Source organism: Eutrema salsugineum, unplaced genomic scaffold (genome assembly GCF_000478725.1).
Source record: "Eutrema salsugineum unplaced genomic scaffold, Eutsalg1_0 scaffold_13, whole genome shotgun sequence".
NCBI lineage: Eukaryota > Viridiplantae > Streptophyta > Magnoliopsida > Brassicales > Brassicaceae > Eutrema > Eutrema salsugineum.
In genome coordinates this window covers 9,297,758-9,308,810 of record NW_006256885.1, presented here as the reverse complement: position 1 = coordinate 9,308,810, position 11,053 = coordinate 9,297,758, and the positions used below count along the sequence as shown (strand labels likewise).

The 11,053-nt window shown below is 39.6% G+C and overlaps 4 protein-coding genes across 4 annotated transcripts; 2 read left to right on the top strand and 2 right to left on the bottom strand.

The window, feature by feature from the left end:
• Positions 1–438: 438 nt before the first annotated feature.
• LOC112088967 (protein FAR1-RELATED SEQUENCE 3-like) lies at positions 439–2,528 on the bottom strand. Its single transcript, XM_024159536.1, has 2 exons — positions 642–2,528; positions 439–462 (listed from the first exon to the last, which is right to left on the bottom strand). Exons 1-2 carry the CDS (start codon positions 2,526–2,528, stop codon positions 439–441), a joined length of 1,911 nt encoding a protein of 636 aa, XP_024015304.1.
• A 1,018-nt stretch (positions 2,529–3,546) lies between these two features.
• On the top strand, positions 3,547–6,161 carry LOC18024533 (putative pentatricopeptide repeat-containing protein At3g01580). Its single transcript, XM_006408463.2, has one exon. The coding sequence runs from the start codon at positions 3,657–3,659 to the stop codon at positions 5,637–5,639; it is 1,983 nt and encodes a 660-aa protein (XP_006408526.1). The 5' UTR covers positions 3,547–3,656; the 3' UTR covers positions 5,640–6,161.
• Positions 6,162–6,264: 103 nt separating this feature from the next.
• Positions 6,265–7,220, top strand: LOC18024532 (oleosin S1-2). Its single transcript, XM_006408462.2, has 2 exons — positions 6,265–6,489; positions 6,579–7,220. Exons 1-2 carry the CDS (start codon positions 6,382–6,384, stop codon positions 7,047–7,049), a joined length of 579 nt encoding a protein of 192 aa, XP_006408525.1. The 5' UTR covers positions 6,265–6,381; the 3' UTR covers positions 7,050–7,220.
• A 37-nt stretch (positions 7,221–7,257) lies between these two features.
• LOC18024531 (vacuolar protein sorting-associated protein 27) lies at positions 7,258–9,783 on the bottom strand. Its single transcript, XM_006408461.2, has 3 exons — positions 9,379–9,783; positions 8,640–8,918; positions 7,258–8,400 (listed from the first exon to the last, which is right to left on the bottom strand). Exons 1-3 carry the CDS (start codon positions 9,697–9,699, stop codon positions 7,441–7,443), a joined length of 1,560 nt encoding a protein of 519 aa, XP_006408524.1. The 5' UTR covers positions 9,700–9,783; the 3' UTR covers positions 7,258–7,440.
• Positions 9,784–11,053: the final 1,270 nt, after the last annotated feature.

The window sequence follows — 11,053 nt, the reverse complement described above, 5'->3', positions numbered from 1 at the left end:
TATGAAACTAAATCCTTGTACTCTATTTTTTTTTATTACACAGAGTTGTACTTTCATAGATAAAACGATTTTATTAGTTATATCGTACTATAAATTACATTTTATAGTTGTACTTTTGAAAATAGTTAATAATAAGACATTTAAGACACATATAGATAATTAAATGTATAAAATTATGTTTTTTTGTTAATTTCTTATAACTATATAGCATTAGTTGTAATAGTTGTCATAGAAGTATAAGGTATATGTTATGAAAATATGATTTTTGTGTTCTCAATATTCAAAAATAACCATCTTCCTCCTCTTCTTCCTCTTCCTCTCCCTCGATGTTCTCCAACTGATGGATGCCTAATTGTGTTGATGCGTCCTTTTTTCTTAATTATTTCTGGAGGAAATATACATTTTGCTCGGATATGGTCAGGAACAACCCAGTCATCTTTATGGGGGACTGGATAGATTGTCCTGCAGTAAGCCAACGACCAATGTTCCATCCAATAATAGTGGGAGCAAAATTCACGTAGATGGAGCTCTCTATCCCCGCTCATAAAGATAGCAGCTGCTATTGCATGCACACACGGATACTTATCAATATCAAACCTCTTGCAACTGCAACTTTTATTTCTCATATCAACCAGATAAACCTTGCCATCACGCCCAATCACATTGTACTCAAGGTGGTAGCTGTTTAACTCATGCACCGTCAAGGTTTTTGCTTCCACACATCTCACATGCATTTCGTTCTCCACATATGGCACAAGCTTATGTGCCGTAGAAACTTCATTAGACGCCTTCCTATACTTGTTAAACCATTCAGCTAGTTTTGCAATAATCACATCAATCATTGGTAACAACGAGTATTTCCTTGCTTCTACAAAAACGCCATTGATAGATTCTGCACAATTGGTGGTGTCTATGTTATACCTGTCTCCGGGAAAATAGCATCTTGCCCATTTCTCCTCACCAACAGTTCTGTCCAGATAGTCGGCTGCATCTGGATACATTTTCCTAAAAGCACTATATAGTGTCAAGAATTCATTCTCTGTATAAGCATGAGCACAAGCTCGGAACTTCTTCGCACAAGTTGCTCTATTGACTCCACTGACATTCTCTTTCACGTTTTGAGACAAATGATATATACAAACACCATTCTGAGACAATGGAAAGACCTCACGTATTGACTTGAGGAGACTTACGTTTCTATCAGAAAGAAAAACCAGTTCAGGAACATCTGGTACAACTGATCTCAACTTGCTCATAAACCACATCCAACTTGCCTCTTTCTCACCATCAACTACACCAAAAGCAATTGGATGATGGTGATGGTCAGGATCCTGAGCTGTAGCAACAATTAAAACACCACCATATGCATTTTTAAGGTGGGTAGCATCCACAGCAATCACTTTTCTCATGACTTGAAAACCCTCAAGGCAAGCTCCCAAGGCAAAGAAAAGATACTTAAACCTGTTTCCCTCATCCAATTCCACATAAGTGCGTGTACCAGGGTTCATGTACTCTAGCATATACAAATAAGAGTGCAACAACTGATAACTCTCCTCTGGACTTCCCCGCACATCATTAGCAGCTGCTCTTTTACCTCTCCATGCAGTAGAGTATGATACTTTAACACCAAATGCGTTTTGAACCAAACCAATCAGTTCTTGTGGTGCTGGAGTTTTAAGTTTGCCTGGATAATCAGAATGGCAAATAGACCTGACCAACTGTGGTGTGCCTTTCCTTCGATTTTTGCTTGTAACTGTAGTAGCTCGAGAACATGTATGAATCTTGATGTACGTTCTAACTGAGAAAAGATCTGAATTCTTCGTCTTTGCAGCTCGTAAATACCACTTACACCCATCTTTTGCTCCACGACATTTTAACACATATCGACGTGTATCTGACTGGATGATATCAAACTCAAAACCATTTTTACGGGAGGCTACAAACACTAATTCTTGTAATGACTCCTTTTTGCCAAATTCTTGTCCTACAACTAAATCAATACCATCTTCCCATGTATGATTCACGTACACATCTCCTTCTACAGCAGGTGCCACCTCAATATCATCATACATACCAAAGTCTTCATGCACATTATTTCCAACATCTTCACCATCTTCACCATCTTCAGCATCTTCACTAACAACATCTTCTTTCTGCGGTTCTGATGGTTCACCTTTGTAAAAAGTATCCATACCATCATTAACATCATCACCATGTTGTGGCTCTGACGGTTGCACAAATCCCTCATTTTGCTCAACATCTGTGATGAGCTCCACATGCAAAACCCTTCTACACTGATTATTATTCACTTGCATTAGATAACCAAATACATCTTCATCATTCCGAACATATGATGGCTTCTTGGGATCCAATATCAGTGGAAAGTAGCTAAGTCTAAGCTGCGTCATAGCTCCATCTACCATAAGCTTTTTGCAAATTTTATCAACCAGCCCATTGTAAGTGATCTCTTCCATAGATGTCTTAATCACTAAAGTATGAATTTCAACCTCTTCTGAGTTCCACCTCATGTATTCACCGTCCTTTGAATAACATCCCCCCGAATCAAAACATATGATTGTGCATCAAGTGTTACTCATCGTTCTGTTAAAAGAAAAAATAAAAACTGTTAGAATATATTTATAGTTGTACACTAGTAGTACTAGTTGCACCAGTTGTCTAAGGAAAACCAGTTGTACTAAAAGCTTCTGGTTACAGATCGACGCTTCTGAAGATTCATACGTATTCTAGTACTCTAGTATACTTAAATAACCAATGTAAATCCCGAACAAACGTATACATAAGTTTACTAACAGAAAAAAAAAATCACAAACATAATTTCTAAACTCTAAATGCATAAACTCGTTTTTTTGTTGAAAAGAGAAGAATTTACCTTCAAATCACGTTCTGGGTCGTCGAGATCAGCTGAAGAAATGCTGCAGGATATGTATTTTTCAAGGGTTGAAGATCGCTGAATCTTCCAGAGTTTTGAAGAAAATCGCTGAAGCTTCAAGGGAAGGGAGCTGTAAAAATTTTTTTTCTGGTTTCTACGTACAAAGAAGAAGAAAGAAGAAGAAGAGAGTAGGTCCCATTAACATAGGTGGTTGGGCTGGGTAGGTTCAAAGTAAAACCAAAATTAATTGGTGTGGGATGGGTGAGAAATTAATTGGTTTGATTTAAAGGGAGTGGGGCCATTTTTAAATAAAGGGTAAAGTAAAAAGGGTGAAAAATAGGGAGAAATAGAGAGGAGTATGTAGAATAAAAGAGGAGTATATAGAATTTTTAAAACTCATTAAAAGCATTTGAGGTTAAACTCCAATCGTTCATTATTTATGCTTATGAGCTTATCCGCGTCGTTGGTATTTTTTTTATACTTATATAAAAAACAAAAAATAAGATTAAAAGAAAAAAAAGTGGACCAATACGAGAGGCACAAATGAGAAAGTATAGGCGTTTCGCTGATTAGACCACTAATTCGGCCCAGGCCCAATAATTTAGAAGAAAGGTCGACGTGGCAACTTTCTCTCTGCTGCGACAGGGCAGGAAAATTGATTTGCTCAAGCAAGCAGCAATGTAGAAGCAAGCAATGTAGAAGCTAGAAAATCTTTGCAACTTTTCTACAACTCCGAAGGTTTTGACAGTCGGGATTAGATAACTGGATGGTTTCTTATCGGAAGTTCTCTTCTTCGTTGGATGCACGCCAAGTGTTCGGCGAAATGACGAAGAGAAGCTTATATCAGTGGAATACTCTTCTTAAGAGCTTATCCAGAGATAAACGATGGGAACAAGTCCTGTGTCACTTTACTCAAATGTTTCGCGATGGTGAAAAGCCTGATAACTTCACGCTTCCAGTTGCTCTCAAGGCCTGCGTGGAGCTGCGGAAAGTTAAGTATGGGGAAATCATTCATGGGCTCGTCAACAAGTATGCTACGATTGGGTCCGACCTTTATGTTGGATCTTCTATTATAGATATGTATGCGAAATGTGGGAGAATGCCTGAAGCTTTGAGGGTCTTCGATGAGCTGGATAAGCCTGACATAGTGACATGGTCTTCTATGGTTTCTGGGTTTGAGAAAAATGGGTTTCCCTTTGAGGCTGTGGAGTTTTTCAGGAGAATGGCGATGGCCTTGGATGTTTTTCCTGATCGGGTAACTTTAATCACTCTAGTTTCTGCATCTACAAAACTGTCTAATTCAAGGCTTGGTAGTTGCGTACATGGTCTTGTGATGCGGAGAGGGTTTGAAAAGGATTTGTCTTTACTAAATTCACTATTGAATTGTTATGCCAAGTCGAGAGCTTTCAAAGATGCGGTTACTTTGTTCAATATGATGGCAGAGAAAGATGTTATATCTTGGAGCACAGTGATTGCTTGCTACGTTCAAAATGGAGCTGCTACTGAAGCATTGCGTGTCTTCCATGAAATGGTGGATAATGGAACAGAACCTAATGTAGCTACTATGCTCAGTGTGTTCCAAGCTTGTGCAGCTGCTCATGATTTAGATCAAGGTAGGAAAAGTCATGAACTAGCCATTAGGAAAGGTGTAGAAACAGATGTCAAAGTCTCCACTGCTCTAGTTGATATGTATATGAAGTGTTTCTCCCCCGAAGAAGGTTATGCTGTTTTCTCTAGGATTCCTAAGAAAGATGTGGTCTCTTGGGTTGCTTTGATAAGCGGCTTTACATTGAATGGAATGGCTCACAGATCAGTTGAGGGGTTTGCCATGATGCTGCGTGAAAATAATACGAGGCCTGATGCTATTCTTATGGTGAAGATTCTCGGATCATGTTCGGAGTTAGGCTTTCTCGAACAAGCTGAATGCTTTCATAGTTATGTGATCAAATTTGGATTTGACAGTAACCCATTCATCGGAGCTTCTCTTGTGGAGCTTTATTCAAGATGCGGGAGTCTAGGCAATGCTTCCAAGGTATTCAATGAGATTAATTTAAAGGACACTGTAGTTTGGACCTCTTTGATCACTGGTTATGGAATCCATGGCAAGGGAACTGAAGCGCTAGAGACATTTAATCACATGGTCAAGAGCTCAAAAGTTGAGCCTAATGAAGTGACATTTCTCTCAGTCTTATCTGCCTGTAGCCACTCAGGTTTGCTTCATGAGGGATTGAGAATATTTGAGTTGATGGTCAGGGACTATAGACTTGCTCCCAGCTTAGAACATTATGCTGTATTGGTTGATCTTCTTGGTCGTGTAGGAGAATTAGATACTGCCATTGAAATCACAAAGGGGATGCCTTTTTCACCAACACCTCAAATCTTGGGTACTCTTTTAAGCGCGTGTAGGATTCATCAGAATGGTGAGATGGCTGAAGCTGTTGCAAAGACGCTTTTTGAAATGGAATCAAATCATGCTGGTTATTACATGTTAATGTCGAACATGTATGGGGCTAAGGGAGAATGGGATTATGTGGAAAAATTGAGAATTTCGGTCAAGGACAGAGGAATCAAAAAAGGATTGGCAGAGAGTTTGATTGACATTAAGAGAAAGGTCCATAGATTTGTGGCTGATGATAATATGCATCCCAAGAAAGAGCTGGTTTATAGATTGCTAAAGGAGCTGGATTTGCATATGAAAGAAGACTTGGAAGATTCTGCGTATATCGAATTTGAGGGAGACAGCTTGTGATTTAGTGTATGCAGAAGCTTAAGGCTAATAATTCTCTGTCAAATTCTTAAGCTTGTGAATGTGGAGATTTTAAGCCCAAGACAGATCTCATTCTGGGGAACAATGCATGATCTGGAACTCAATCACAGGCTATGTAGTTAAAGTTTGGGAAAACCAGTTCTTGATCAGTCTCACTTTAGGTTTTTGATTTGAAGCCATAAGAAGAGGAATCCCTTTAACAAAAGCAATAGGCCAAGTAATATATTTCCTTATTGCTCCATTGAAAGTGTAGATTCAGAAGAGTTGTTGAAGCAAAAGTAGACGTTGCCCCATAGGAGAGTCGGGCAACTCAAGAGTAAGATTATTCATCCCTGCTTAATTACAAGGGTAAAACAGAGTTTTCATGTATCACGAGACTCCACCTGACACTAAGTCACTAAAAGTAATGTTTGTAGTCTTTATCCATCTCAGACAGCCTCTGCATTGGTATCATCGGATTCGCACTCTCCTCTCTTTAAAGGTTAAAATAGAAGATAAAACAAAATAAAAGGAAACGAAACTTGTTACTCATGCAAGCTTCTCAGGTGCCACGTCACTCCGTTACGTGTCCTGTCCTCGCAGCATTTCGCTCATCTATATTACGACAAAAAACGATCCACTTCTCAAGCCTTTAAAGGCAGAAGCAACTAATTGAGCAACACCTTCTTGGTTTTAGTTTCTTGTGAAATCTATCTAGTTAAGCTTGCTTTAACTTGGCCGATCAATGGCGGACGTTCGCACACATTCACACCAGGTTCAAGTGCACCCTCTACGCCAACACGAAGGAGGCATCAAAGTCCTTTATCCCCAGAGTGGCCCTTCTTCCACTCAGGTACCTATCCTAATTGGAATCTCAGCCATACATATATATATATATCCAACAAAATATGCTTATGTATGTGGTTTACACGTAACATGCAGGTTCTGGCCGTGGTCGCCGGTGTACCAATTGGAGGGACGCTGCTGACTATAGCCGGCTTGACATTAGCTGGTTCGGTTATCGGACTAATGCTAGCATTCCCGTTGTTCGTCATCTTCAGTCCGGTTATCGTACCAGCAGCCTTTGCGATCGGTTTAGCTATGACGGGATTCATGGCGTCAGGGGCAATAGGGCTCACAGGGCTGTCGTCGATGTCGTGGGTACTCAACTACATCCGTCGGGCGAGGGAACATTTGCCGGAGGAGCTGGAGGAAGCCAAGCAGCGTTTGGCGGGCATGGCTGAGTATGTGGGACAGAGGACCAAAGATGCTGGACAAACTATTGAAGACAAAGCTCATGATGTTCGAGAGAGCAAGACTTATGATGTGCGTGACCGAGACACCAAGGCTCATACTGCCCGAGGAGACAAAGACACCAAAACTACTCACGAGGTCCGAGTGGCTTCTACATAATATATATTATAAAGTCGTGTGTTTTTGTAGTGGTGAATAAAAGGATCGTCTGTCGTGGTAGTTGTGTTTGTTTAAATTTTGAAAATGCTTTTGTAATCTTCTCTGAGTTTAGTTTCTTCTTCTTTTTTTCTTTCTTTTTCCCTGTAATAATAATGTCATAGACGTTTTGCTTTTGTGGCTTCTTTGTTTCATGATGCGTCCTTTCATCAATTGGAAATAGATTCGATTGATCGCTGATTTACAAATGGAAATGCAAGAAAAAGAGAGAAAAACACACCTCAAGCTGTGTCAAGCTTCAAACAGATCTGAAACCAATATATGAAGTCACAAACTCAGATATAGTAAGACAATTGATCCTACAGTACTAGACAAGCGTCAGCCCAACCGAAGGCTACCGACCACCAAACGAAGCTCCTCCATTGTTCATCAACTTATCTAGAACCACGTTGAGGTCAACAGCTTGGCCGTCTTCAGTCAGTTTTCTTACCGTTGCTCTCACTTGGTCCCTTGGGAAGCCCATGGTTGTCACCCTGTCGATTACATCATCCACTGGGACTCTGCTTTCTGATCCCGAGGAGCTAGAGCCGCTGTTCACGGCTGCAGCCATAGGCAAAGCGTGTGGCAATGGACGTGCATTTGAGAGCTGTGGATAACCAGTTCCGCTGCTACTCATATGTGGCGGTTTCGCCGATGCCATTGCCGAACCAGTGTAGGGGTAGGATTCCCTCGAACTAGATCTACCACCCGCTCCATCATACATTGATGGTTGATGTTGATGAGCATTGTAGAACTGTTGGGAATGGGCGGAACCAGCTGGTGGATGCTGACGAGGAGGGTTTGGCGAGTAAGACTGCATCGCATGTGATGGATGTTCCTCGGGGATGTAACCTGATGATGGTGGTGGTGGCTGTTGAGGGTACTGTGCCTGCTGAGGCAGTGACTGGTAAGGTAGTTGTTGTGGCGGCTGGGTTTGAGGAGGAGCTTGATAAAGAAGCTGGTTTGGTGGAGGTGGTTGGGAATGACTAGGAGGAGGGCTATAGGGCTCTTGTTGAGGAGAAAACTGAGTGGGTAGCTGAGCTAGCAGTTGTGAGGACGATGGTTGGTGACTCTGATGGGAGGATGGTGGCTGGAGGATTTGCTCAGGGGAAGATGGTGGCTGTGAGAACGAAGTAAGAGGACGCTGGGGTATTTGCTGCAGAGTAACTGGTGTGGGAGGCTGAGCAATGGGATCAACATGCACAGGGTGCGTTTTGGGGTGCTGGTCTACTTTGGATACCTGAAGCTTTGAAAGCTGAAGCTGATCTTCGAAAATTTCATGTTTTTCCTTCACTAGTTTCACACCACTTTGCACCTGCACGCAATTCACATAAAGAACTGAAGCATCAACAAAATGAATTCTACACTCGATTCAAGTAAATTGCTTTTTTAAAAGGGGCTTAAAGCAGGAGAAAACTTCTCTATAAGATAGATCAGTATGATCCCAGGAAAGGCTAGACTTGTACTTTGTCTAAAACTTAAATTATGTGTATAGAATAGTCATCTGATTGTTCTAATTCCAAATTCAATTGATCGATATTTCCCAAAAGTTACCTCTGCAAGGATATTTTCAAGCTGTCTCATTTTCCCATCGGTGCTTCCGTGACTGTTCTCGACAGAAACTTTGAGATCATCGACCAGGTTTTCGAGATTGTGGGTTCTGGTCTCCAGCTGTGTTAGACGTGCACTTACACCTTCCATTACATGCAGCAAGGTATCTACATGTTTCTTCATTGTCCTATCAATATCAGACAGAATTGTCGTGTCAGACAAATTCTGACCCTTCTCATGAACTAAGTTTGCAGGCTCAATAGAGTCGAGAGATCCAAAACCCTGCCCGGCACATAAAAATAAATAAAAGAGTCGATAAGGCTAGTAAAGAGACAGAAGTATTCTCTAAGGGTGATGAATACTTTCTATGCAAAGCAACAAATCAAATTTATTCAATTACATATTGAAAGAGAAAACACACAATTTAACGAGGAAAAAACCTGAGCCAACTTAACATCAATTGATCATAACTGGATTATATATCAAGATAATGAGAGGGTTACACAAATAACCAACCATTACTTTCAACTTCAAATGAAATATCAAAACTCAAAGCACACACACTAAGTAAAAATACATTAACGCAGAAAAATTGACAAGAAGAGTGCTGGAGAGGCCTAACCACTGAAATAGAGCTCGAATTTATACTAGAAATTGAGGACAGTCTTATTAGCAAATGACGAATAAACGGAGAAGATCGATCTGAAATACGCAAACAAGTTGAAGATTCGAGAACTATTACCCTGTTAGACAGAATGGAAACAGGTTTAGAATCAGACGCGGACAAAACCCTAGACGCCGTATAAGTGGTGGATCCGGCGAGATCTAAAGCCGAGTGAGACAATCCAACGGTGGTGTTAGGACGGATCGGGTGAAAATCATAGCTGGGAACGATCTCTTCCTTGTTCGAATCCAATCCATTATCGCCGACTCGCTGCTTCTGGTGATCATCGTCATGTGAATTAGTAGTATTGTTGTTATTCAGATCGATGAAATCAGAAGAAGGTGGAGATGAAGAGGATAGATCCATTATCTGCTTATCCATAAACTGACCAGTATTCATCGATCGACCCAAAATTTTCTCTGACTTTGGATTTTGTGTGTTTTCTTTCTAAAACCTCTTCGATCGAAAACATATAAATTTCATCGAAGACTTTTTTAAAAATCATATGACCAGGCTGCTTATTGAGTTATTGTTATCATGTCAGCACACCTTCTGATTGGCTGATAAGGTTATGGACGCTCTTGAGGCCTGAAGACTTTAATGGGCCGAGATGTATTTCAATTCTAATACCCAATAGCCTACCTGTAAAAGCTCAAACTATAGTAGAAACTGATAACCAAAAAAAAAACTCTAAACCAAACCGATTGGAATTGGAATTGGTATTGAGCCCACCCCCCAGATATTATTATTTGATGTAAGAAGAAACTCTCTTAATATACAAGAAACCGATAAACACCTTCTTTCTTTTTTCCAAGAATTCGCTGTTTTTTTTCCTAAGAATTCGCTGTTTTCCGTTTTCAATGTGAACATGTGCTATTGTTTCTAACGATTTTTTGAGATTTGTAAATAGTTCGAAAAAAAAACAACAAACGGACGATGCCAGCAGAAAGATGAAACTATTCTCCTGCTTGTATAAATGAAGACAAATACCCTTAAATAAATGGCATGATGATCAAAGCATTGGGGCCATATTTTTTATTTATGGATACACCATCCACATGTTTGAGCCCCCTCCTTTTTAATAACATCCATACATTTTTAGATGACAATTCCGCATAAAAATTACAATAAAATTTATTTCATTAATTGTGGTCAGTAATTTGTTATGTTCGTACATGGATCATTGATCATTCGTAAACAAGTCACATAAACACATCAGTTAGAGGTGTTTTGTCAACATGATTTACATAAACACGTATCGTTTAAATATTTTGTGGTGATTCGTAATCATTCGAGATAGGTAATAATGCATGTCTTCAGTAATATGCCCAATCATATTTTTAGATTTTTTAGTGCATACTTATGCTCTGTTTTTGGTTTATAAAATAAAATAGTATAAAAATTGAACTTTACGTCGGTCTTCGATATGATTTCAGTTTTTAGATTTAGATTGGATTGTTTATCCAGTTTTACAAGAAAAAAAAGAATGGTGGTTATGAAGTAGTATATAAAGTGAAAACAAAACAAATTGCATATAAAACTTTGTTTATGTGTTGGCTCGTGTTACATTCAGCTGAATTCAAACATCATCCATATGGAACATCGAAATTTTAAATGTGTTCAATGGAACGATAGATAGAAGAAGAACGACATACAAAAAAAAGAATATTTTAAATTATTAATCAACACTAGCGAATTTAAAATACAGTTGAGTTTATCGGTCTATATTACAGTCTATATTACAGGTTTTGAA